Raw genomic sequence first — 27,268 nt, forward strand, 5'->3', positions numbered from 1 at the left:
ACTTTGGGTTTCAAAAATGTTATTTTAAAACGACCTTTACTTGCTTGGTCAAAATCCCCACCGCCAATCACTGCAGTAACTCAGCAGCCTACCCGAAGGATCCCGTGGCGGGAGGGAGCTCCTCCACAAAGGTCCTGGGCGCTGCGGGCCCTTCCAGCCTAGCGGCCTCCACACCGGCACCCTGCCAGGCACTTGTGAGGCACAGGGGCCCAGAAGAATGCAAGAGCTTCCAGCCTCTCGGGAGGCTACATTCAAAGATTTTCACCCGCTGGGGCTTTGAATTTGCCATTATAAACTTGAATTTATGAACCTGCATGAACTCCATTTAGAGTTCAGGTATTAACTGTGTTATATCTGATACAAATACACCTCATTTTTATGACACAAAATACGAAAATTTTTATTCTGAGAAACATTTTTTCGTTACGGTTTCTTTGAATATTAAAAAGATCTTATTCAGCAAAGGATAATGACAAATGCTCTAATTTTTGCTCATTTATCTATTATATGATTAAAATACTATCAGTAGCAGAAATAAAACACGACATGGCACTACAGACAATTCAGACATCAGGAAGACAATGAAGGACCTACTACCAAAGCTTTATGCACGTAAATTTAACCCCGCAGGTGAACTGGAGCAGTATCTTGAAAATACAAACTACTAAAACTCACTGAATATGAAACAGATAACTTAACAGCCTTGTAACCTATTAAACAAATGGAATTTGTAAATTTAAAACTCCTGAAAAAGAAATCTCTTGGCTAGGAAGGTTTCGCTGAAGAATGCTACCAAACATTTAAATGAGAATTCCTCCACCAATTAATATACAATCTATTACAGAAAACAGAGGAGAAGGTACTTCTCAATACAGTTTATTAGGCCAGTATTACCCAGATAGCAAAACCAGACAAGCACAGTATAAGAAAGGAAAACTACAGGCCAATATTCCTCATGAATATAGATGCAAAAATCATCAACAACATATTAGCAAATATAATTCTGCAATACATAAAAAGAATTGTACACCATGGCCAAGTAAGGTGTATTCCAGAGATGCAAGGTTGGCTTAATATTTGAAAATCAACCAATGTGATCCACAATGCTAGGGGCCAGAAGAAGAAAAACCACATGATCTTATCACCTGATGCAAGAAAAGCACCTGACAAAATTCAACACCCATCTATCATTTGATTTTTTTAAAAGTATTCATGTATTCCTTCTGAAATTTATTTTGGAATTAGTATAAAAGGTGGCTCTAAAGTAATTAAAAAGTTACCATCCATTTATCCTAACACCATTTAACGTTTGCCCTCTGGTTTCTGTGGCTTACGTTCCAAATTACCATTACACACACACACACACACACACACACACACACACACTAAACAAAGAATATCTGAGTCTCTGTAGGACTTCCATTTTGTTTTCCTGAATTATATTCTATGTATTGTGTGTGCCTGGAGCAGACTCGCAATGTGTTTGCTGGTTTCTTTCATTGCTCTTGTTTTTCAGAACTGTCTTCAATATTCTCATTATTTTTTCCAACTACTAATACTTGAATTTACTAATACTTTTAAGTTACTAATATTAATTATTTACACTTCTTTACATGACTTAAATAATTAAATACATTTAAGTAACTAGCCAAGTTTGCTGTGAATAGATCAATACTACATGCACAATATTACCGATGAAATGCACAGGAGTAAACTTATTTTCTTCCATTACTGAGCAGCAGACAGTCTACGCCTATACACGTCACAAAAGATCTAAAAATACTTGGAAGAAGTTCACAGGAGCACAAAACAGGTAAGGTAAAGAGACTCAATATAACTTTCAGCAATGAACGACTCAGCGCAGAGTATTTACTAGCTGTGCAGCGATCACTAACTAAGATCAACTGTGATGGTGCACAGAGTCAGGAGAACCAAATGCACACACCCAGATACCTAAACCTGGAGTTCTCCCTCACTCTTACCTTCAAAGAGAGAATAGGGTCTGTCAGGAATGCGGCAGCCATGTGTTCCATAGTCTAGGCACCATTCTGCAAACTAGGGAGAAAGACATTTCTTTTTAAGAGTGGGGATTTCACTTGGTGAAAATGGAACGCATAAGACACTGCAGTGAATTCACCAAGAATCAAAGAAACCAGACTCCCAGGCAACAGAGTGGCCACGAGTGTGAGCTCGGAGGGACTCGGCACCACCTGTTCTGAGCAGGTGAGACCTGGCGAGCTCTGTCACCTGCCTCCGCCTGTTTCCTCCTCTGTAGGGGGGAATTTACCTAGGAAGGTTGTTGGGAAGACTGAAGTAAGAAATCTCACAACCCAACAACCTCCGGTCTTTTCTAAGCACTGCCTCCTGCCCCTGCGGGCGCTCCGCCCAGATTAAAACACTGGCTCTGAACGGCTTATGCTCTCTGGGCTCACCGCCAGCCCCTCTGCTGAGCACGCAGCCCTCCCTCCCTCCTCCTCCTCCCCCCACCGCTCCCCACTGCCCACCCTGTTCATCTTGAAAACTCATCCCTCAGCTTTTTCAGCAATTTCCTTTGAGCTCCCCCACCCCTTCTTCTTAAACCTCTTCAATGGATTTTTATAACATTATAATAAATTTCAGCTAACTTATTTTTTGTCATATGTATATAAAGACTCATAAATTCAGCACATATACAATAAAACTTTCTACCCTCCAAATCTGCTCACTCTTCTAGCTTGTTTGATGCACCACCATCTATCTGGTTTCCTTAGTCAGACATCAGAGACATTCATACATTTCTGTCTTCTCCACATTAAAAAAAACCCACTGAATTCTGTGGGCTCAGCTCAATATCTGGTTTTTTTTAGTGTCTATCAAGAGGAATTTATTTATTTTTTTAACATCTTTATTGGAGTATACTTGCTTTACAATGGTGTGTTAGTTTCTACTTTATAACAAAGTGAATCAGCTATATCAATATCTTAAGTGTTTCTGAATCTCTCCTCTTTAGTATCAGAGCCAATGCCCTTGGTTTATAACTCAACATTTCTTGCATTAATTATTAAACAACAATCTGGAGAAACCCAAATTGTTTACCTCTACCTCATCCACTCCACTGTGGCCACGGCAATCCGAGAGGAGCCTGAACATGATCACAAACCTTTGGGAAGCCCCGCCCGCAGGTGAGAACCACCCAGGAGCTGGCACTGGGGGGCCGGGGCTCCCGCAGAACCGGGCCCAGGGTGGGGTCCAGGCACTCTTTTAAAGCTCCCAGTGACTCTAAGGTGTAACCAAGGCTCAGATCTACTGACTAAGGGGAAGGACTAGCTTTCTTTGGCCTCGGCCCCTCTGACCTCACCCCTCGCCCGTGCACCCTCCCGCGCTGAGCGCTCGGGGTCAGGCTGCACTGTGCCCTGCCTGCCTCCATGCTCTGCAGGGGCTCTTCCCCTACTGGGGTGCACTTCGCCTCCCCACGCCCTTCCTGGCCCACCGGAAAAGCTCCACATCTTTAGAAAACTAGCTGTGCCTCAGCCCCCACGAAGCCTTCCCCAGTCCCCGTATGTTCTTACCCATCTGCTACTGCGACTGCCGTCCACCCGAACTGCCCCTCGCCTCGCTGACCCCAGCTCCTGCCCTGCTCTGCGCTGGCCAAGGGAACGCTGCGGGCCCCAGGGTGCTCACCACGCCAGCTTCCTCGGCTGGCGGCACCCCTCCCACCTGCCCGCTCAAGCTCCAGCTCTGCTCTGGGTCTCGGCCTACGTGCTGCCCCCGACGCCCGGGTCAGGCGCCCGCCCCCTGCATCCCCACGATACCCTGCGCGGCCTCTGTTGAGTGTGGGCACCATGACCGCGTGCGTGACTCGGGCGGGGCACCAGGACAGAGGGCTCTGCTCCATCTGGTGTGGGAAAAGGCTTCAGAACAGTAATAAATACACAGAATAAGCCACCCGAATGCCTCCATCCATCAAGGGTCATTGGACATTTTGGTGCATCTTCTTCCAATCTTTTTTTCTGTGTTCCTGTCACTTTATTTTGTGACGTGTGTATAGTAATAAAAACACCAGCAAACGTTTACTGAGTCTTGCTCTGTGCGTTCATTTTCGCACAGCCGATGCGTATCTACGCCTGTCCTCGGTGCCGGCACTGTCGCGGGCACTGGGTAGGGTCGGGACGTTGACTAGGAAGCTGACGCAGCTCGTGGTCTAGGGTGCGGCACACCAGGAACAAGCAGAAGCGCACGGTGAGTGCCCCGGTGGCTCTGTCACCGGGGAGACCTCAGAGGTCGCCTCCACCAGGCAATTTCGGGGAAGCCCCAGGAACGCTGCGCCCTGTGGAGAGCATGGGGCAAGGCGGGGGAGAGGCAGGCAGGGGCCGAGGCGCACGGGGCTCTCCACTTCCGGGCTGTGGGTGCCGCTCACGGGCAGTGGGAAACCACTGGAGGATTTTAAGCAGGGGCAACTACCGATGGCCTGCCCATTACCTCAATTAATTCCTCCTGGAACAAATTTAGGAGGCGGGTAGTATTTTTACAGATGAGGAAACTGAGGCTTGAAGAAGGGGCGCCCCAAAGTCATGAAGCTAATAAATGCACAGGAGGGCATCCTAACAAGTCACAGGACTCCAGAATGCATTTCCACCCCTTAGTCCCATTGTACAGATGGAACGGCCAAGGCACACGGCCGCCAGGGACAAGGCTCTGCAGAGGAAACTGCAGAGTCAGGAGAAACATGTCTGAAGAAAGAGAGAGCTGTATTTGGGCTGTGTGTGTGCCCTGGAGGGTTGAGAAGCGGTTTGGATAGCGATGTCCTTACCTTGCAAGCGCGGTAGAGGTACTTTTTATCCCGCGTGAGGTGGTAAAGGGAAAGGAAAGAGTAGCCGTTCCCAGCGGTCCCGTGGCAGATCCCATAGCCCTTCCGCAGCAAACCTCGCTGCCAAATCACATCGCTGCACTCCATGGCGTCCTTCAAGTACTTCTCCTCCTTAAAAACCTGGGCAATGAAAAACAAAGCAGTGTTAAACAGATGTCTTATGCAACGAGTCAGCAAAACATTTCCCGTTTCTGTTTAGAAAACTGCACGACGTTCAGAAACCTGAAATGACGGGTAAACCAAGCCCAGCGGCAGCGGTACTGCTCCAGGCACCGTGCAGCCCAAGCCACTCCTCTCCCCGCTTTGCCTGCCTTCGAGTTCATGGTTTTTCAAAAGCAGTTCTAAAGTTCCAACGGTTATCAGGAAGGCTACCAGACCTCCCTGGTAAGATGCTCTGTCACAAATGAACCACCTGTGCCTCCTGGGGCCTGCAGGCTGCAGCTGTGACACCCCTACTCGTGCAGAGGGCAGTCGAGGATCCCACACTGTCCCATCATCCAGGTCAGGAACATCCCACATCCTCGTTAGCCACACACCCAACGCACCCGACGAGCTGTCATAAACCGTCACAAGGAAACCCGCAGAGAGCGTCCTCAGCCCAGCGGCAGGCGGCACCATCTCCACGCAGTGGTTTACGGGGACGGAGGGACAAACGCGCTGGGCAGAGGCAAGTGCGCCAGTGTGAGGACGCTTTCGCCCCCCCCAGCTTCCCCCTGACACTCTTCTCTGTCTCCTCACATTTCATTTATTTTCTTTCCCCGGTCCTCTCCTCTGAATCTGTTATTAGCAGTCTCCCCTGCTTAGCTCATTCCATTCTAGTGCAAATGAGTTTTGGACCACGGATCAGAGGCCAAAGGTCACTGGAGAAGAGCTCCTTGGGGCGGCAAAGGGGATCCTCCTTGTGACTGCTGAGCGCGACTCCTGGGCACCCGCTGAGGCGGCTCTGAGGTGCAGGAGAACTGAAGTGCCTGAACCGTGACCAGCGCCCGCCGCGGCCAGAGGGGGAAGAGGCAGATCCGCGTTTCCGTCACCGCTCCTGGTGCAGAGCCTCGCCAGGGCCAGGAGCAAGACTCCCAGCCATAAAAGCAGCTGAGACGCGGCCTCTGGGGTCCCTGGGCGTGCGTCTCAGCTCTGTCACCTTTTAAATGTGACCGAGGACAAGTCACCTCTTACATCTTAATGTACTACAAAAAGATACCATTTCTTCATCTCAGCGGCTTGCTGTATCAAAATGAAACAACATACAAGAAGCTCTTAGAACACTGCCTGGCACACGGTTAGTGCTACTTCTGAGCTGTCATTAACTACCATTCTTTCTATGTTATCATGCCAGCACAATATTTCATCCTCTCATTTGCATCTTAAGCCTCTTACAATGAATTATAAAAGGAACCTTCTTCCCATCCTAAAAAAGATTAGGTCAAAGCTGACAGGTGAAAGGAGACTGTTTTGGAGGCTATATCATAAAATCACATGGACAGTAAGGCCAGTCCTAAAGAAAACCTGACTGGCTCCTTTCTGATGGTCACCCAGCGGTACATGAAACCAGTCGGACTTCCTTCCCGTTGTCCCTGCCCCCCTGGTGAGACTGAAACTGCTAGAGGCACCCCACACAGCGAGCTTTACCTTCTTCCCCGGCGCATGCCCGCAGCACGCCCACCACGCCCACTACCGTCACACACTCGTGCTCCACGTGAGGAGCTACTCTGAACAGTGGGACATTTGGGGGGCTTCCCTGGTGGCGCAGTGGTTAAGAATCCGCCTGCCAACGCAGGGGACACGGGTTCGAGACCTGGTCTGGGAAGATCCCACATGCCGTGGAGCAACTAAGCCCGTGAGCCACAACTACTGAGCCTGAGCTCTAGAGCCCGTGCTCTGCAACAAGAGAAGCCACTGCATTGAGAAGCCCGTGCACCGCAACAAAGAGTAGCCCCCGCTCGCCTCAACTAGAGAAAGCCCGCGCAGAGCAACGAAGACCCAACGCAGCCATAAACAAATAAACAAACAAATAAATAAATATTCCTTAAAAAAAATAAATAGTGGGACATTTGAAAATTTAATGAACACTGAAGCTCCCAGATTTATCTTCTCTACATTGTAGCCATTATAACTTGGCCAGAAAATCTATTTACTGATCCACATTACCTCTCTCAAATCGTAAATTACCCTGGGAAATGTCATGACAGAAGGTTTGAAGAGACAGCACGATGCAGAGGAAGATGTTAAGAGATCTGGAGTCAGAAGCCATGGCTGGACTCCCTCTTCCACTACAACTGACCGAGTACCTTTGGGTGAGTCATCGTAACTTCTCTGAGTCTGTCTGCTCACATTAGAAAATGAACTGATGCTGAGACGACCGAATGTTGAAAACAGAGACAAGCATTTGGGGCAGTTATTAACAATCTTTAAGGATGAAAAAGAAAGTAAACACATCATCAATGAATGGTTTGGAAATCTCAGAGAAACATTACTATAAAAAGAAATAGGGGCTTCCCTGGTGGTGCAGTGGTTGAGAATCTGCCTGCTAATGCAGGGGACACGGGTTCGAGCCCTGGTCTGGGAAGATCCCACATGCCACGGAGCAGCTGGGCCCGTGAGCCACAACTACTGAGCCTGCGCGTCTGGAGCCTGTGCCCCGCAACGGGAGGGGCCGCAATAGTGAAAGGCCCGCGCACCGCGATGAAGAGCGGTCCCCGCACCGCGATGAAGAGTGGCCCCCACTTGCCGCAACTAGAGAAAGCCCTCGCACGAACCGAAGACCCAACACAGCCAAAAATAAATAAATAAATAAATAAAGTAGCTATAAAAAGAAATAGATATTCAGGAACTGAAAAAACACCAATAGATGAAATTAAAAACTTACTGAGTAAGGCTTAATAGAGAAGAACTCATTAGTGAATATGAAGGTAAATAAACAGAAATTATACAATCTGAATTACAGAAAAGAAATTAAAAACAAAAGCCTCAGAGACCTGTTGGAAAGTAAAGGCCTAACATTTACCAAATGTAGTGGAAGACATACAAGTTCAAGAAGCTTAAAGGCTCTCAAGCAGGATAAATACAAACAGATACACATGGGTACATGATAAAATATTGAAAACCAAAAAGTAAGAGGAAATCCCGAAAGCTTCCAGAGAAAACACAGACTACTTGTAAGAGAACAATATAAAGAATGACTAACATCCTAGAAATAGTGAAGGCCAGAAGACAGTGGAGCAGTATCTTTAAAGAACTGAAAGGAAAAAAAAAAACAACTGTCAGTGTAGATATTCAGCAAAAATATCTTCAAAGAATGAAGGTGAAATTTACAATAGCCAAGACATGGAAGTAACCTAAATGTCCATAGACAGAGGAATGGATAAAGAAGATGTGGTACACATATACAATGCAATATTACTCAGCCATAAAAAATAAGAAAATAATGCCACTAGCAGCAACATGGATGGACCTAGAGATTATCATACTAAGTGAAGTAAGTCAGAAAGAGAAAGACATGTACCATATGATATCACTTATCTGTGGAATCTAAAATATGACACAAATGAACTTATCTATGAAACAGAAACAGACTCACAGACATAGAAAACAAACTTATGGTTACCAAAGGGGAAAGGGGGGAGAGATAAATTAGGAGTTAGGATTAACATACATACACACTACTATATATAAACAACAAGGTCCTACTGTATAGCACAGGGAACTACACTCAATATCTTGTAATAATCTATAAGGGAAAAGAATCTGAAAAAGGATGTATATAATCTCTCTGAATCACTTTGCTGTACACCTGAAACCAACACAACACTGTAAATCAACTATACTTCAATAAAAAAAATAAAATAAGAGAGTGAAGAGTAGGAGGCAGTGGTACCACAGCCCTGAGACCACACACTGTTCCACATCTAACCCTTCGCAGAGTGAACCTAACTCTTCTGAACCACTGTGGACTAGAACACACCCTGTCCCTTCCTCAGACCTGGTCACCGAGACCTTACTCCTCTCTCTCCTCTGTATAAATAACCCTGTTGTGGATTTCATGGTATGAAGTAGAATTCAGAATTTTTTAATAGCTGGTGTAATTTTCCATTGAGCTATAAGATTCTGACCTTACTCCCTCTGCCTCTTAAGCTTTTCCAAGGGAAAACTGGGTTGATTTTTTTCTTTTATGGCTTAATACATGACTACATGCAACAGCCTTTGGGATGCAAATCATTATGTCTTACTGCCATGGTGTTTATCATTTCTTCATAAACATTGTGAATAACAAGGTCTGCTCCAAGGAAATGAAGGTTTTTCCCTTCCTTCTTAACGCTTTCATCTTTTTATCCAATATTTCCTTTATCTTCTTTAAGATGATTTCAACTATTAAAATTAAAGCCTTTAAGGAAAATATCAAAAAAGGAAAAATGAGCTCATATTCAGTGAAACTGGATTGGTAAGAGGGTTTGGACTTGCCAAGAAACAAACATGACAGGAAGTTAATAACACTACTTAACATTTTTTTTTTATTCTCATAAGCAGAAGTGACGTTTCAGCTGATTCATTTACAAGACCTCTCCCAGTAACAATACTCAATTTATTAGGAGATTAAACTTACAGTATTTTAGTAGTTAATTAAAAAACTAATTCCTAAGAGGCATTTCCACTGTAGGTCTTGGAGAGAAGGAATCCTTCACAATTTTTCACTTCAATTTTTTTTACATCTTCCATTTAGACTTAGTAGCCAATTTGATGGGGCAGCAGAATTGAGTTTTCTTAAGTACAGGGCAATATTCACCTCTCTCATTGCTTTTGCTTATTATTAGGCAATCCTAAAGTGCAAGGGAATTTCTGGATCAGTTATTACAAAACCCCTGTTCTCTGCAGTTTTTGGAATAATAAAGAAATGTCCACAGAATTGATCTAGATGTTCACGGTAAGGATAGCATTCTTCACAAACCACCACAAGATGTGGAAGGAAGATTGAGGCACCACCCCCAGAGGGACTGTTTCAGATTTTGCCCATGGAAATCACCATTGTAGGAACAACCAGGAAGTAACCAAAACTTTCACCTATACTAGGAAAAGTTCCCTGGTATGTAAAGCAGATGTACTAGTAATCCCAAAATGTCAAGCTCACCTTGAAAACTATAAAGCAATTCGGTACAAACTGCACCAGTGCCACAGGAATATGTAACAGTAGGAATTCTACTGTTAGAATTGTATCAGTTCATTTGGATGTCAAGGACCACACATCGTCATCACAGAGAACTGCAAGAAATTTTCTTAAATTAGAGGAAGATACAGAATCCTCGTTGCCACAGATTCCACAACGATCTACAAACTAGAGGCTGTCTGCCAGACGTGCATTCCTTGCAAGAATCATCTCTTTGACAATGGACCATCCTCTAAGTAACCTGCTGAATCAATGAAAGCCAGGCCAAAGGAGTTCCGACGGGTGCATTCAAGTGGGTGGTTCCAGGCAGGGCACGGTGCCCATATGGCGCTCACCACCCGGGGCAGGGCACGGTGCCCATATGGCGCTCACCACCCGGGGCAGGACAGGGTGTCCATATGGCGCTCACCACCCGGGGCAGGACACGGTGCCCATATGGCGCTCACCACCCGGGGCAGGGCAGGGTGTCCATATGGCGCTCACCACCCGGGGCAGGACACGGTGCCCATATGGCGCTCACCACCCGGGGCAGGGCACGGTGCCCATATGGCGCTCACCACCCGGGGCAGGACACGGTGCCCATATGGCGCTCACCACCCGGGGCAGGACAGGGTGTCCATATGGCGCTCACCACCCGGGGCAGGACACGGTGCCCATATGGCGCTCACCACCCGGGGCAGGACAGGGTGTCCATATGGCGCTCACCACCCGGGGCAGGACACGGTGCCCATATGGCGCTCACCACCCGGGGCAGGGCACGGTGCCCATATGGCGCTCACCACCCGGGGCAGGGCACGGTGCCCATATGGCGCTCACCACCCGGGGCAGGGCACGGTGCCCATATGGCGCTCACCACCCGGGGCAGGGCACGGTGCCCATATGGCGCTCACCACCCGGGGCAGGACAGGGTGTCCATATGGCGCTCACCACCCGGGGCAGGACACGGTGCCCATATGGCGCTCACCACCCGGGGCAGGGCACGGTGCCCATATGGCGCTCACCACCCGGGGCAGGACACGGTGCCCATATGGCGCTCACCACCCGGGGCAGGACAGGGTGTCCATATGGCGCTCACCACCCGGGGCAGGACACGGTGCCCATATGGCGCTCACCACCCGGGGCAGGACACGGTGCCCATATGGCGCTCACCACCCGGGGCAGGACACGGTGCCCATATGGCGCTCACCACCCGGGGCAGGACACGGTGCCCATATGGCGCTCACCACCCGGGGCAGGACAGGGTGTCCATATGGCGCTCACCACCCGGGGCAGGACACGGTGCCCATATGGCGCTCACCACCCGGGGCAGGGCACGGTGCCCATATGGCGCTCACCACCCGGGGCAGGACACGGTGCCCATATGGCGCTCACCACCCGGGGCAGGACACGGTGCCCATATGGCGCTCACCACCCGGGGCAGGACACGGTGCCCATATGGCGCTCACCACCCGGGGCAGGACACGGTGCCCATATGGCGCTCACCACCCGGGGCAGGGCACGGTGCCCATATGGCGCTCACCACCCGGGGCAGGGCACGGTGCCCATATGGCGCTCACCACCCGGGGCAGGGCACGGTGCCCATATGGCGCTCACCACCCGGGGCAGGGCACGGTGCCCATATGGCGCTCACCACCCGGGGCAGGGCACGGTGCCCATATGGCGCTCACCACCCGGGGCAGGGCACGGTGCCCATATGGCGCTCACCACCCGGGGCAGGACACGGTGCCCATATGGCGCTCACCACCCGGGGCAGGGCACGGTGCCCATATGGCGCTCACCACCCGGGGCAGGGCACGGTGCCCATATGGCGCTAACCACCCGGGGCAGGGCACGGTGCCCATATGGCGCTCACCACCCGGGGCAGGACAGGGTGTCCATATGGCGCTCACCACCCGGGGCAGGACACGGTGCCCATATGGCGCTCACCACCCGGGGCAGGGCACGGTGCCCATATGGCGCTCACCACCCGGGGCAGGACACGGTGCCCATATGGCGCTCACCACCCGGGGCAGGACAGGGTGTCCATATGGCGCTCACCACCCGGGGCAGGACACGGTGCCCATATGGCGCTCACCACCCGGGGCAGGGCACGGTGCCCATATGGCGCTCACCACCCGGGGCAGGGCACGGTGCCCATATGGCGCTCACCACCCGGGGCAGGGCACGGTGCCCATATGGCGCTAACCACCCGGGGCAGGGCACGGTGCCCATATGGCGCTCACCACCCGGGGCAGGGCACGGTGCCCATATGGCGCTCACCACCCGGGGCAGGGCACGGTGCCCATATGGCGCTCACCACCCGGGGCAGGGCACGGTGCCCATATGGCGCTCACCACCCGGGGCAGGGCACGGTGCCCATATGGCGCTCACCACCCGGGGCAGGACACGGTGCCCATATGGCGCTCACCACCCGGGGCAGGGCACGGTGCCCATATGGCGCTCACCACCCGGGGCAGGGCACGGTGCCCATATGGCGCTCACCACCCGGGGCAGGGCACGGTGCCCATATGGCGCTCACCACCCGGGGCAGGGCACGGTGCCCATATGGCGCTAACCACCCGGGGCAGGGCACGGTGCCCATATGGCGCTCACCACCCGGGGCAGGGCACGGTGCCCATATGGCGCTCACCACCCGGGGCAGGGCACGGTGCCCATATGGCGCTCACCACCCGGGGCAGGACACGGTGCCCATATGGCGCTCACCACCCGGGGCAGGGCACGGTGCCCATATGGCGCTCACCACCCGGGGCAGGGCACGGTGCCCATATGGCGCTCACCACCCGGGGCAGGACACGGTGCCCATATGGCGCTCACCACCCGGGGCAGGACAGGGTGCCCATATGGCGCTCACCACCCGGGGCAGGGCACGGTGCCCATATGGCGCTCACCACCCGGGGCAGGGCACGGTGCCCATATGGCGCTCACCACCCGGGGCAGGGCACGGTGCCCATATGGCGCTCACCACCCGGGGCAGGACACGGTGCCCATATGGCGCTCACCACCCGGGGCAGGGCACGGTGCCCATATGGCGCTCACCACCCGGGGCAGGACAGGGTGCCCATATGGCGCTCACCACCCGGGGCAGGGCACGGTGCCCATATGGCGCTCACCACCCGGGGCAGGGCACGGTGCCCATATGGCGCTCACCACCCGGGGCAGGGCACGGTGCCCATATGGCGCTCACCACCCGGGGCAGGGCACGGTGCCCATATGGCGCTCACCACCCGGGGCAGGACACGGTGCCCATATGGCGCTCACCACCCGGGGCAGGGCACGGTGCCCATATGGCGCTCACCACCCGGGGCAGGGCACGGTGCCCATATGGCGCTCACCACCCGGGGCAGGACACGGTGCCCATATGGCGCTCACCACCCGGGGCAGGACAGGGTGCCCATATGGCGCTCACCACCCGGGGCAGGGCACGGTGCCCATATGGCGCTCACCACCCGGGGCAGGGCACGGTGCCCATATGGCGCTCACCACCCGGGGCAGGGCACGGTGCCCATATGGCGCTCACCACCCGGGGCAGGACACGGTGCCCATATGGCGCTCACCACCCGAGGCAGGACACGGTGCCCATATGGCGCTCACCACCCGGGGCAGGACAGGGTGCCCATATGGCGCTCACCACCCGGGGCAGGACACGGTGCCCATATGGCGCTCACCACCCGGGGCAGGACAGGGTGCCCATATGGCGCTCACCACCCGGGGCAGGACAGGGTGCCCATATGGCGCTCACCACCCGGGGCAGGACAGGGTGCCCATATGGCGCTCACCACCCGGGGCAGGACAGGGTGCCCATATGGCGCTCACCACCCGGGGCAGGACAGGGTGCCCATATGGCGCTCACCACCCGGGGCAGGACAGGGTGCCCATATGGCGCTCACCACCCGGGGCAGGACAGGGTGCCCATATGGCGCTCACCACCCGGGGCAGGACACGGTGCCCATATGGCGCTCACCACCCGGGGCAGGACACGGTGCCCATATGGCGCTCACCACCCGGGGCAGGACACGGTGCCCATATGGCGCTCACCACCCGGGGCAGGACACGGTGCCCATATGGCGCTCACCACCCGGGGCAGGGCCGGAGGCACGGGACTGTTTAGCAGTGAGTTGGGATCCAAAGGCATGCACTACAACTAAAATATACTGTCCTTTATTTTCCATTTAAAAAAAAAAAAAAAAAGAATGAAAGTGAAATAAAGACAAATTTAAGATAAGTGATAATCAATGTGTTGTCACCAAACCTGGACTATAAGAAATGCTAAAGGAAGTTCTCCGGGCTGAAGGAAATGATACTTGATAGAAATCTGGACCTTCAAGAAGGAATGAAGAGCACTGAAAAGAGGAAATATACAAATAAATATCAAAGACCATCTTCTTTGCTTGTCTTAATTTCTTTAAAATACACAGGACTATTTAAAAAGCAAAAATTATAAAACTATACTGGGGGTTTATAACATTTGTTGATACATCTGACAGATGTTATAAACATGTACAGAACTGCTGTCAAGAGAACTAGGCACTTACTATTTTCTTACATTTTATATGAAGTGTACAATGTTAATTCTAAGCAGACTGTGAAAAGTTAAGGATGTATATTGCAATGTTAAAGATGTATATTTAGCAACCACTAAAAAAATGTACAAATAGATATAGTTAAAAGAGTCAACAGAGAAATTAAAATGGAATTCCAGAAAATATTCAGTTACTCTCTCCTAGCTCCCTAAAAAGGCAAGAAAGAAAAAACAGAGGAGGAAAAAAAAGTTCCAAGATGTAGCCAATAGAAACCATATGGAAAAATGGCAGAGCTAAATCCAACCACATAAATAATTACATTAACTATATATGAACTAAACATTCCAAATTAAAGGCTGAGGTTGTTAGACTGCATTGCTAGACAACTCCCAACTGTGAAGACACAGACTTTAAATATAAAGACATCAAAAACTATAAAACACTGCTGACATAAATTAAAGAAAATATAAAAAGTGGAGAGATATACCATATTTGTGGATAAGAATACTCAATATTGGTATCAATTCTACCAAAACTGTTCTACAGATTGAATGCAATCTCAGTCATAATCCCAATAGGCCTCTTTTGCTGACAAACTGATTTCTAAAACTTATACGGGAATGCAAAGGATCTAGGATATTTAAAGCAATTTTGAAAAAGAAGAACAAAGCTGAAGTCTTAAATTACCTGATGTCAAAACTTAGAGTAAAGCTAAAGTAATCCAAACGGCATGGTATCACAGTGACAGGTAAGGAGGCCAAAGAAACAGAACAGAGAGCCCAGAAATAAACCTACACTTACTAGGTCATTTGACTTTTGAACTAGTGCCTCTACAGGTACCAAATCAATCAATGGGGAAATCAAATGATGTGGGAACAATCAGATACTCCTATGGTTAAAAAAAAGTACTTCACTCCTTACTTCACATAATATACAAAACTTAATCTGAGACAGTTCTAAATGTAAAATCTAAATCCATGAAGCATGTAGGAGAATACTATCTGTATAACCTGGGAGTAAGTAAAATTTCTCAGACAAGATACGCAAAGTAGTTACCATTACAAAAAACACACTGATAAGGCAGATTTTACCAGAATTTAAAACTCTACTCATTAGAAGATGTCATAGAGAACATGATTAGGCCAACTACAGACTGGGAGAAATCATTTCCAAAACGTATCTGACCAAAGGACTTACAACCAGAACATATGAAGAATTTTTATGACTCCATAATAAAAGGACAAACAATAAATACATAAAACAATGTGGGTAAAAGATATGAACAGACACTCAACAAAGATACACAGCTGACCCTTGAACAACATGGGGGTTGGGGTGCCGGCCCCCACCTCGTTGAAAACCCTTGTGTAACTTTCCAGTGGGCTCTCTGTGTATGCCGTTCTGCATCCCCGTATTCACCACACTGCATACCGTGAGGTACCACAGTACTGTTATTTACTGAAAAAATCCATGTATAAGTGGCCCCACGCAGTTCAAACCCATGTTGTTCAAGGGTCAACTGTACAAACAACCCATGAGCACAAGCAAAATTGCTCGACATCATTAACCATCAGGAAGGCACAAATTAAAGCCACAATGAAATACCCACCAGAATAAAATCAAGATGACTTCCAACACCAAGTGTTAGCAGAGATGTGGAGCGACTGGAACTCTGTTTACATGCTGATGGAATGTAAACCGGTACAGCCCTTTGAGAAAAGGTCTGGCAGTGTCTTAGGAAACTAAAAAAGCTACCTTCTGATCAAGCAAGTCTACTCCTAGTTATTACCCCCAAAGAAATGCAAACATACATCTACGAAAAGATCTGTACAAGAATGTTCACTATAGCTTATTCACAGTAGCAAAAAACTAGAAACAACTGAAAAACAAAGGCATAAGCTGTGGTACGTTTATAAATGATGCTTAACATTAGGAAGGTACCAGAATCCTGAGGAAGAAGGAAAGAAAATATAGTTTGAAAATAATCTCTCCAGGTGATCCTGATATACACCACCTAGAAAGACATTCCATGTCAGAAATAATCAACTTACAAATGAGCTTTTGGAAAATAATTCATATGAAAACATTTTCTGATGGGCAGTGAAGAGTCGACCATCAGGACGCATTCTAACCCAGTTCTATTGTGGGAATTTCAGAGCAGGCTTGTGGGTGCAGGAAGGGAAGGTATGGTTGTTTCACACATTTAGCCCAGGATCAAAGGATTACTTTGATATCACTTTGGTATGACTTACCTGGCTTTCCTGGGCAACACATTTACTTTTCCAAATATAATTTTATTTGATCAATGCTAGCATTTGTTTATTAGTGGCTGCGTCCACACAAACCGCTAATGCCCTAGGGCCTAAATGTGTGGTTAGAAGGTGGTAGAATTCGTTACCGTAACCTGTAATTTACTGTCAGATAATTAAGAACTGATCGTAACTATTCATCAAAATGGAGTCCAGCTATGAGGTCCACAAATGTAATTGTTAGGAAATCATTTGCAAGTAACAAAATTCCTAATACAGCATAGAAATATTGTTAAAAATCTTGACATTTTTTCCAAGACCATCTACAATACTACATAACTGCAAATAATACATGTTCATACCAAGAAGAGTATATACCCTACGTGAAATGTGATTAGCATCTATAGGAAGGGAAAACAAATTTAGTGTGAACCTGGACTCAAATTATAGTTTTATTTGTGAAAGATATTAATATTTTTTTAAAAATACTTGAACACCTTATGCCTTCCTAAGTGCTCCTGAAGAACTTACAACTTTATGTGCCAGCACAGGAAACTGCTGAAAGCTTGTTATTACACAAAATTTAAACATTTCCTCATTTTGAGAGATGGCTTCAATGGACAATGGCTTCCTCTTAATCTGAGTTAACAATAACTTGAGAGAAAACAGAGTCTGGAGCTGTGTCTCTCTAGCTTTGTGCCACCCCCTGTCCTGGCCAAGTTCAAATTTCATACTCCACTAACTTATACTCTGAAGACATATTTTCACCCCCAACTGTAAAACTACATTATCTATGCTTCTTCAAACTACCAATGACACCTTCTGCCCCAGAAGATTCCGCTATTCCTCCCCTTCCTCACGTTTGGGAATTTTGAAGTACATGGACAAAATTAAGTTTTAGTGACTAAGTATGGGATCTTACTGTCCATGTTTCTAGAAAAGAGGAGCTTCTGTTTTGGAATCAGTGGCGGGGGGGGGGGACGGGCACCCGGTGGTCTCTGGAGCGGAAGCCTGCAGGCAGAGCTGGGCTGAGACGCGGTGGCCCTGCCGCTGGCAGGGTCTGCGGCGCTTGCTCCCTTGGTACCAGCAGTGGTGGAGGCAGATGGTGGCCACGGTCAGCAGGGTAATGGAAATGGAACTGCCCAGGACAAGGGCCCACTGCGAGCCCTGGCTCCTGACCACTTCTTACTGCCCACAGCTCAGCTGCTAAAGCAGGAGTGGGGAGACCCCCAGAAGCCAAGACTACCAGCCACCAGGAGTGCCAACTTCTATAGCTGATCCTCGTTAAAGCAAAAGGGAAAAGGAGTTTCACAAAGAGAAGCTCTCAGTTTTTACCAGTCAAACATCTGTTCTGAATACCAAAGGATTCCTGTTTGTGCTGTCGGTACTGTGCTCAGATCCTATGGCTGGATATTTGTAACATTACAGACTTATCTCTATGTCACTGAAGTTACATTTCCTCTAAAGCTCTAGAAAAGGGGAGGCAGTGATTTGAACAGAAGTCTGTTCTAATTTAAAAGCTGAGGTACTGTTAAGATGAATCATTAAGGTCTTCAGATCTCCAAAAAGTATACTTCGTTGTGCTTTCCTCTCATCAAACATCATAACTTTCTGAGTTATTTTCTTGAATGTTCGTACCTGACTTTCATATTATGTGAATATTTTTGGTGTTATTGTTGTAGGACTAAAAAGTTCTGAGAAATCAGCCTAAATCATGAAAGGTAATTCCCCACAATTTTTCTAAATAAATTATAGTTAATCACAAAAGGAAAATAAAATTGATTCAGGGACCAGTTCTTCTGTAATTTTCAGGTAGACATATGAATTCTGCTCCAGTAAGTCTATTTCTGCAAAACTAAGAGACCTCGCCAAAACACTAATCAATCATTGTGGTTACATTTGTTTACGTTGGTATATAAGCAACAATCTCCAACATCAACTATTACAAACAAAGATGCATTAAAAGAAAAATAAAATTGCAAAAGAAGAAATGTTTGCTTTCCACTCACATGATAATTCTGAGTCCAGGAGAGAAATCAACAGTATTCTTAATATTGTGCCCAGATAGATCTACAGAGTCTACTGCAATTCATCAGTAAAGGTACTGCCTAATTTCCAATAATACCTCATATGTGTAAAAATTTGAATGCCATATTGATCTTTTGTAAATAATGTTATAATAATTTAAAACTCAAATTTAAAAGCTCCTGAATCATCAGCATCATCATCTAGCAATAAAGGCTTATTCAAGAAAGGAAATCAAATGATGTGAAGTCAAACAAAAAGCATTTTGGTTATAATACTGCCTCCTGCCCTATTGGATATTCATACTTATGTCATCTAGGTTTTCTTTTACACATGGATATAATCCCTGTTAAAACACACACACATATACTTACAACTCTAATTACAGTGGTGATGAACAGTGAAATAAAAAGACTTTCTGTTTACTAGTAAAAATATTAACTCTAAAAGGTTTTTAGTTTGCAAGCAAATGTGCTTACCAAAACCAAACTGAAAACGTGGTGGTGAAAACTGTGTCTGTGCACCTCGGGTGCGAAGGACACGCCCCGCAGCACTGACCTTGTACGCCTGCATGAGCATGTGGATGACACCGGGGGCCCCGTGACACCAGTGCACCAGTCGGTCTGTCTCATTGCTTAGGGATGACGGGTAATTCCCAGATCGGAATCTTTTGTGGCGCGTATAGTCAATACTAGGTTTCACCATTTCTGTCAAGGTTTCTTGGTCCACTTTTGCTGCCGGCTTTTAAACAAACAAAAATAAAACATTTAATTTGTTTCCATAAGCTTTTTTTTTTAAACCTCTGCATTGTGGCTAATACAGTTAAGCATCAATTACCCAGAATACTGAGGAACACATAAAGTTAGAATTGATCCGCTTCTCCGGTTACTGAAGGCCTGGGCAGACCTCTGCATCAACCCTTGCTGACGCGATGCTGCGGACGGAACTGACGGCCGGCCATCCGCTGGGGAGTTCCCTCTTGCTCAGGGGCGGCGTCTGCCTGGATGAGGCCCACCCACAAGCGCAGAGCAAACTGCTTTACTACAAGTCCACGTGTTAAATGTAAACATCACCCAAACTCCCTCACAGACACACCCAGAATGATGTCTGACCAAATATCTGGGCAACGTAGCCCAGCGAAGTGAACACATACAATTAACCACCACAGACAGCTAGCTACCTTTTTCAGTGGGGACTTCCATATGCCTATACCTACAAATCTTTTATCTGAGCTGTTTCTCCGAAAGAGAGACTTCACTCCCGCAGGTGAGGTGGTGGCCGTGCTGCCAGCTGGGGCGGGGAAAGGTGCTGGTGCGGGGCCGGCCGTGGCAGCAGGGAGGTCTCCCGCTGTCCGTGCGGACAGTCACCAAGCCCCGCTTTCAGGTCTGCGCTCCACTTCAACTCTCCTCTCCACCTGGCTTTCTGGCGTCAGAAGAACGGGTCTGACTGCTGCAGACCACGTACCGTTCCCTGCTGGCACCTCGCCCTGCACGGTGATCTCACGGCACAGGTCCAGCTGGGCTGCACAAGGATGTCCAAAGAGGCTCCCCTGCAGCCCAGACCTCACTCCCCACCGGAACACACGCCTGGCACCGCCACCGGTGGCGCCGTAAGCTCCCGAGTGCAGGGCCCTGCAGGACACCTGGCTTGCTTCTGGCTGGCATCCGCCTCCTCCGGCACCTTGTGCGGGCACCCCTGTCCCGTCAGGTCACCTGCTGTTCCTCGGTTCCTCCGTCCGTTCTCAGTCCACGTGTCGCGCGGGGCTCCAGAAGTCCCCGAGTCTCACCAGAGAAGCTGGGTGTCTGTTTTCTGTTTTCCTTGAGGTTCTGAAATGATTCTCCAGAGGAGAACTGCGCTTTATTCTTCATCGTGAGAGTGGCGTTCCCTTTAAGTGACATTTTGCAAGTTGTTGTGTATGTCGTTGTGACAGCTGTCCAGATGAAAGCGCACGTGGAGCCCCTGCACGGCTAGGCCGGCCCCGCCGGGGAGCGGTGTGTGCAGCCGGCCTCGCGACACCGGCTCCGGCACACCGCTGCTACCAACCAGGAGGAGAACGCTGACGCCAATTTCTAAGTAGGATCCTCACGAAAGAGTGTTTCCATGTTCTTCACTTTAAAAGCAGATGAGTCGTAAATTTTATGATTTGTGATTCTCTCAAGGAACCCCCCAGCATCTAGCAAACTTTACTAAACACCTAAATCTACATTATTTTTTATTGGCGTGATTCTCATATGATTATGTTTCCCTTAAGGGTATGATCACTTTTAAAAAAGGGTTTAAAAGCCACTGTTAAAACCTTTTTCTGGGAAAATAGAGAAAAATGGACAATCTACCAACTGTCTAGAACAACACTGCCATTTTAAAATGAGACATGGAATTGATTATTTTGGAAACATGTCTGCACCTAAATTCACAAATTGGAATGCATACGTGTTTTACTTTCTACAATGATAACCAAAGACCCCTACTAATCACCAGAGAAGGGAGCTCTAGTCCTGTGCAGATAGGAATCTCCTATTTCCCTTCAGTGAGGAGCAGCATGACACAAAAGGTAAAAATAAAAGAGGAATTTGTAAGTGAAAATGTAAAAAAGGAATATATGGGGTTTTTTTTTTTTAAGAAATTCACGATCTTTTATTTATTTATTTATTTATTTATGACTGTGTTGAGTCTTCGTTTCTGCGCGAGGGCTCTCCCCAGTTGCGGCAAGTGGGGACCACTCCTCATCGCGGTGCGCGGGCCTCTCACCATCGTGGCCTCTCCTGTTGCGGAGCACAGGCTCCAGACGCGCAGGCTCAGTAATTGTGGCTCACGGGCCCAGCCGCTCCGCGGCACGTGGGATCCTCCCAGACCAGGGCCCGAACCCGTGTCCCCTGCACTGGCAGGCAGACTCCCAACCACTGCGCCACCAGGGAAGCCCAATATATGGGTTTTTAATTAAAAAGATCTAAATTCTAATCCATGCTCCTTGACTTACTAGCGTTGTAATTTTGAATAACTTTATAAAATACTCTGTTATGGGTGTAGTAGAATAAATAAAGGCTTAATTGGGGGAAAAAACAAACAAACAAAAGGCACAGCCAGACCTTGTTTTACTGTTCTTTGCTTTACTGTGCTGCATTTGCGGTTTTTAAAAATTGAAGGCTCACAGTACCATTTTTCCAATAGCATTCGCTCATTTTGTATCTCTGAAACATTTTGGTAATTCTCACAATATTTCAAACTTTTTCATTGTTATGTCTGTTATGGTGATCTGTGATCAGTGATCTTTGATCTCACTATTGCAAAAAGATTACAACTCACTGAAGGCTCAGATGATGGTTAAGCGCTTTTTAGCAACAAAATATTTTTAATTTCAGGTATGTACACTTTTTTTTTAAGACAATGCTATTGCACGCTTAACAGACTACAGCACAGTCTTGCTTCACTGCGATGTTTCGCTTTACTGCAGCAGTCTGGAACTGAACCCGCAACGTCGCCGAGGTCTGCCTGCAGGCTGCATACAGAGCGGAAGGGGGACCCACAGGCCATACGGCTGGAAGCAGGTTGAAGCAATGTTTGCGGTGAGGTCTTTGACTGCCTGACGCAAGAGTCAGTACTTAATTCAGTAGATGTCAGGGATGGTTCAGAGACAAAATCATAACCACAGCAATAAACTAGTTAAAAAAATTTTGAACACAACTGATAATAAGTTGGGGGTATCTGAATGTGAAAAAGTCTCTGCTCTAGTCTGCATTCTGGAAGCCCTTTCTGCTCCCCGAAGGTTTCCCCCTATTAAAAGAGCAGGAGGACATGGACAGAAATAAAGTGTGGGCTGCAGACACCTCATCCAACACGAAGCTGCACACAGAACGTGCTCTCAGCAGGTCACTGCTTGGGGATCCATGATTCAAAGGAGGATCCTTATTTCCTTTCAGCCTGCTTGGTTTGTAGTAAAATTTCAGTACCCATTGCCGATTTGATCTAGTATTTTATAACGCGGTCACTGCACTAGTAGTTCAGGGTATCACTCACCTGCATTAACATGTAGTAGATTCCGGCCATGCCATGGGCTGCTCCAACATACTGCTTCCTGTGCCACTGATACAACAGGGGGCAGCGCTCGGCCTTCTTTTCTTCCCTTGACAAAGCCTTGCCCGATTCAATAATAGCATCCACTACCTACAGACGTAATGAGACAGCATAAGTCTAAAAAACTTACATGTAATCTGTTTTAGTCTAACTAACAATAACAACATGTCTTTATATAGATAGATTACTTATTCTAAAAATCTTTAAGCAGTTAGTAGCCAACACTGTTATCTTTATTTTATAAAGAGAGAGAAACCAGAAGACAATCTCAGAGTAGAAAAAGATATTAAGAAGTAGAACCAAGAGATCAAAAGGTCTTTGCATGAACAGTTTACTAGAACCTAGAAAAACTTCCGATAAAAACTATCCTAGACTACTTAGTTGCTTTGTAGCTTCAATGTTTTCCCCAGAACACTGGCAAGTACAGTCAGCCCTCCATATTTGCTGCGGGTTTCACACCCATGGATTCACCAACCTCAGATCAAAAATATTGGTAAAAAAACATTCCAGAAAGTTCCAAGAAGCAAAGCTTGAATTTGCTGCACATGGGAAACTTTTTACATAGCATTTACATGGTGTTAGGTATTATAAGTAATCTAGAGATGATTTAAAGTACATGGGAGGATATGCACAATTTATATGCAAATACTACACCACTTTATATAAGGGACTTCAGCATCCCGGCATTCTAGTATCCAAGGGGGGTCCTGGAACCAATCCCCAACAGGTACTAAAGGATAACTGTACATCTTCCAAGGCTGGAGGAACTGGCTTTATTTATGAAAGGCTAAGGAAGTGGGGTCTGTTGCAGGATTTTAGAATGACTATGCGGCAAAGACAGTAATTGTTTCCTCATATCCTCTCTCCCCTCACACTTTTGGTAACAGTGCCCCAAGTTTTAGCGAGGCATCTGGCCTCAGAAATACAAACAGCTGGACACGGTCATCTGACTGAGTTCTGGAAGTGGGATGGGAGCAGAAGTGAGGTGGGCAACTTCTAGTTCTCAGGCTTGAAAAGGAAGCTGCTCCTCTCCCACTTCCTCACCGCCCCCTGGGCTGGGGGTGCTCAGCGAGCTCTGGTCGTGCAGGTGAGGGCACGGCCCTAGGATAAGGCAGAACAAGACAGAAGCTGGTGCCTAGCCCTATTCGCCTGGTGTGCCTACCAGTTCTGATACCTCCTGAAAGAGAAATAAACATTCTATCTTCTTGACGCTGCTGTTTGATTCTAGTAAAGACAGCTAAATTAATACAGACCCAAAGTTTTTTAAAAAACATCCCTGGAAGAGAAAAAAGGAGCAATTTATTAATTTTATGAGTGGCCTTGGGAAGTTACTCCCACCCAGAAGCAGAGTCCAGCCACTACTACAAGTCTCTGCTAGCAGACAGGCTGCGTGGCAGACAGGAGAGGACGCCCCGGGGCGGGACCCCACCGTACCTCTTTGACAGCTGACCCACACACGGCGCCCGGCCCCATCTCCGTGCTCACGTAGAGTAAGGCGTACAGATAGCCTGCCCGGCCCTGAAGCAGCTCGTCGGGAAGGTCTGAATCTCGGCAGACGATGGCTCTCTGGAGCTGCAAAAGTCTACCCAACAAGAAACATCCTGCTTTCCCAGAGAGAGAATGTCTAAAGTATCTCTTCCTGAAACTGCAAGTAACCCTGTCACTTTAGGAACCATCTGTTACTATTTTTAATTTAAAACTAATTTTTAAAAATACCAAAAAAGAGGGAAAACAACGAAAACTTCCCCACTACAAAACCAAACAAAAACTTCTCTCTCAGATATCAACATGAATGATAAAACACCTTGCTGTTCAAAAGTTCTACATTTATATCTAAAATGTATAGGATATATGCATATAAGAGAAGATACTCTAAACCATATACGAGAAGATACCCAATTTTGTAATCCAGAATTACAAGAAAGTGATTTCAAATTTTAACAAAAATGTTACTAAAATGTAGCCAATGCCTGAAAATTAGCTTGAGTCACCCCAACTTTAACAAACATTAACTGACCAGCACCTGCCAGACACTCCACCAGACCATGGCTGTGAGCTCTGATTTCTGCTGCTTCAAAAGAGAATATAAACCAATAGGTACAATAAAAGCTTACATTCTCTAATTGTTTCCTAACAATTGAACCTAAGAATAACTGAGTTATTATAGAGAATCTAAGGCATATAAGGTAATTTTCATGCATTGAAGGCAACCAAAAATTATTTAGGAAAAAACATGTCTATTCCTCCCTCAAATTAAGGCAAATGCATGCTTGGATAGAAAGGTAGCATACAATCCCACCATTATGCTCAAGATTAAAATACAAACTCTTCGCTTCTTGGAGAGAACTGTCTGCAAGAGCAGGTGAATTAAAAGAAAAATTCTTTTTCGTTTTTTGAGTTTCTTTCTACATCAAGACTGAGAATTTGGAGAAAATACTTCCAGTTGTAAAAACTCACTTTGTGATGCATTCCTGGGACTCGCAATCACTTTTGAGTTTATGATATACCACAGCTCCGACGGCCAAGGGCCCAGCATCTCCACAGAGGAAAGTGACCCTCCGGCCATTCAGATTCCGAAGTGTTCTCTTTACGTAATCCAGGGATCTGAGCAGATAGGTCTGGTCACATGTGACCCGGTACAACTGCAGATACAAGAGGGCTATGCCTGGAATAATCACCACCCCCCCCACAAAACAAAAGCATTATCGTCTTTCCTTTTTACTGTCGGGACATTACTACATGATTACATGAAAAACCTACATAAAGCCTATGTTTCTGAAGGAGTAACATCAAACAAATTACATATGTTTCTTAAAAATGGGGGAAAAAAAAGAACCCAGTGTAGAAAAAATTGCAAACAAGTTAAAATGTTGCTAACTGTTCTGACACAATGATTCACCACCTCCTAGATAAGGGAAATACAAGACTTCCCACTCATTCCCCTTTAATTTTCATTCGTTTCCAGGTTGTACTTATTCTCCTTTGTATTATAAGCTAATCTGGATCCTTTTCTTCTTACTTCTCATATAATAATGTCCTCCTATCTTATGCCAAATTACATGATTGCTTTTCTGAGTTTTATACCATCTTCCTTCTAATTTATCTATTTCTCACAATTTTTCAAGTTTCTTTAGTGACCAACCAACCGTTTACAGAACAGCCACATGATGCAGAGTAAGGTAGTGAATTCAGAAGACATAGCTTATCATCTACTCAAACTTCGTATTTTAGATGAAAGAACACATCTGGTTACTCAAGGGAACCAGAGAGGGGTCTTTTTCTGAAAATCTATGGAGGATGATCTATATGACTTCTGAAAGAAGCATGCTATTATTCCTGGGCTCAAGAAGTCAATGTGGCAGATAAGTAATAAAGGAATCTGTATAAATATATACCTAATAAAGTATACTGTAGGGAAAAATATTTAAAGAAATGATATGATGGTGAAAAGGCCAAAAAAAAATCTATTAATGTTTGAATGGAGGTTCTCTAATATTCTTTGTCTGATAGCCTACTCTCACTTTTATTATTTTTCATTTTGCTTTTCAAATTTCTCTAAATAGGTAGCTTCTTCTTTAATTCTCCTATTCAAGGTATCCTACTTGCCTTTCAGATTAATTCTTAACACCTACATATACTTTTTGAGAAGTCCTTCTTTTGTCATTATCCATTTTTTTAAAGACATTGAGTCAAACAGATATAAAAGTAGCACATTTGTAAGCCCTGAAAAAAAATCCCTCCATATGAATTGCTTATGATCTCCTTGAGTGTCTTCCGTATTCAAAAAATTGAAATGATAAACATATAGAAAACAAGTTAGAAGTTAAATACCTACAAATTTCAAACATAATAATCACTATAAAAGGTTTACAAGTACTTCATGATTGACTCAGAAACCCCTAAAAATAGGATGATGATCTGGTCAACCTGTGAACCTAAAAACCTATGGTTATATACATTCAAAGCTTAAGTATTTTAAAGTAAATGATGATGGGTAAAGTATTAAAAAAAAAGTCATCATGACATTCTGCCCCTGAATACTTCAGTATGAAAATCTAAAATATATGAACCTTTTTCTTACAAGCCAAAACAGCACCATAACTATCAAAATTAATAATTAGTGAGACTGAGCTATGTTTTTTCTTTTTTTCTTTTTGGTAGATCTTTATATCAGTTTCAGTACCAGTATTAACCTTGCTTCATAAAACAATGGGACGTATTCCTTATTTTCCTATTCTCTGAAACACTGTAAGAGGAGCACTGAGATTTCCTGTTCTTTAAAAAAAAAATGTCTCTTTTTATTAGTTTATTGTTTCTTTTTCCCCAGTTTTATTGAGGTATAATTGACAAATAAAACTGTATATATTAAAGTGTACAACAGGATGATTTCATACAATGTGGA

The 27,268-nt window shown here is 46.5% G+C and overlaps 1 protein-coding gene across 1 annotated transcript in view; it reads right to left on the bottom strand.

Annotated features, from left to right (window-relative positions):
* Positions 1-27,268, bottom strand: part of LANCL2 (LanC like glutathione S-transferase 2) — a 65,029-nt gene that overhangs the window by 2,874 nt on the left and 34,887 nt on the right. The window contains exons 3-8 of the mRNA XM_007187665.2: positions 25,324-25,531; positions 24,301-24,448; positions 22,810-22,956; positions 19,354-19,536; positions 4,790-4,966; positions 1,983-2,055 (exon numbers count right to left, since the gene is read on the bottom strand). Coding sequence (XP_007187727.2) covers positions 1,983-2,055; positions 4,790-4,966; positions 19,354-19,536; positions 22,810-22,956; positions 24,301-24,448; positions 25,324-25,531 — 936 coding nt within the window. The remainder of the gene's footprint in view (positions 1-1,982; positions 2,056-4,789; positions 4,967-19,353; positions 19,537-22,809; positions 22,957-24,300; positions 24,449-25,323; positions 25,532-27,268) is intronic.

The sequence above is a fragment of the Balaenoptera acutorostrata genome, chromosome 7, assembly GCF_949987535.1.
Source record: "Balaenoptera acutorostrata chromosome 7, mBalAcu1.1, whole genome shotgun sequence".
NCBI lineage: Eukaryota > Metazoa > Chordata > Mammalia > Artiodactyla > Balaenopteridae > Balaenoptera > Balaenoptera acutorostrata.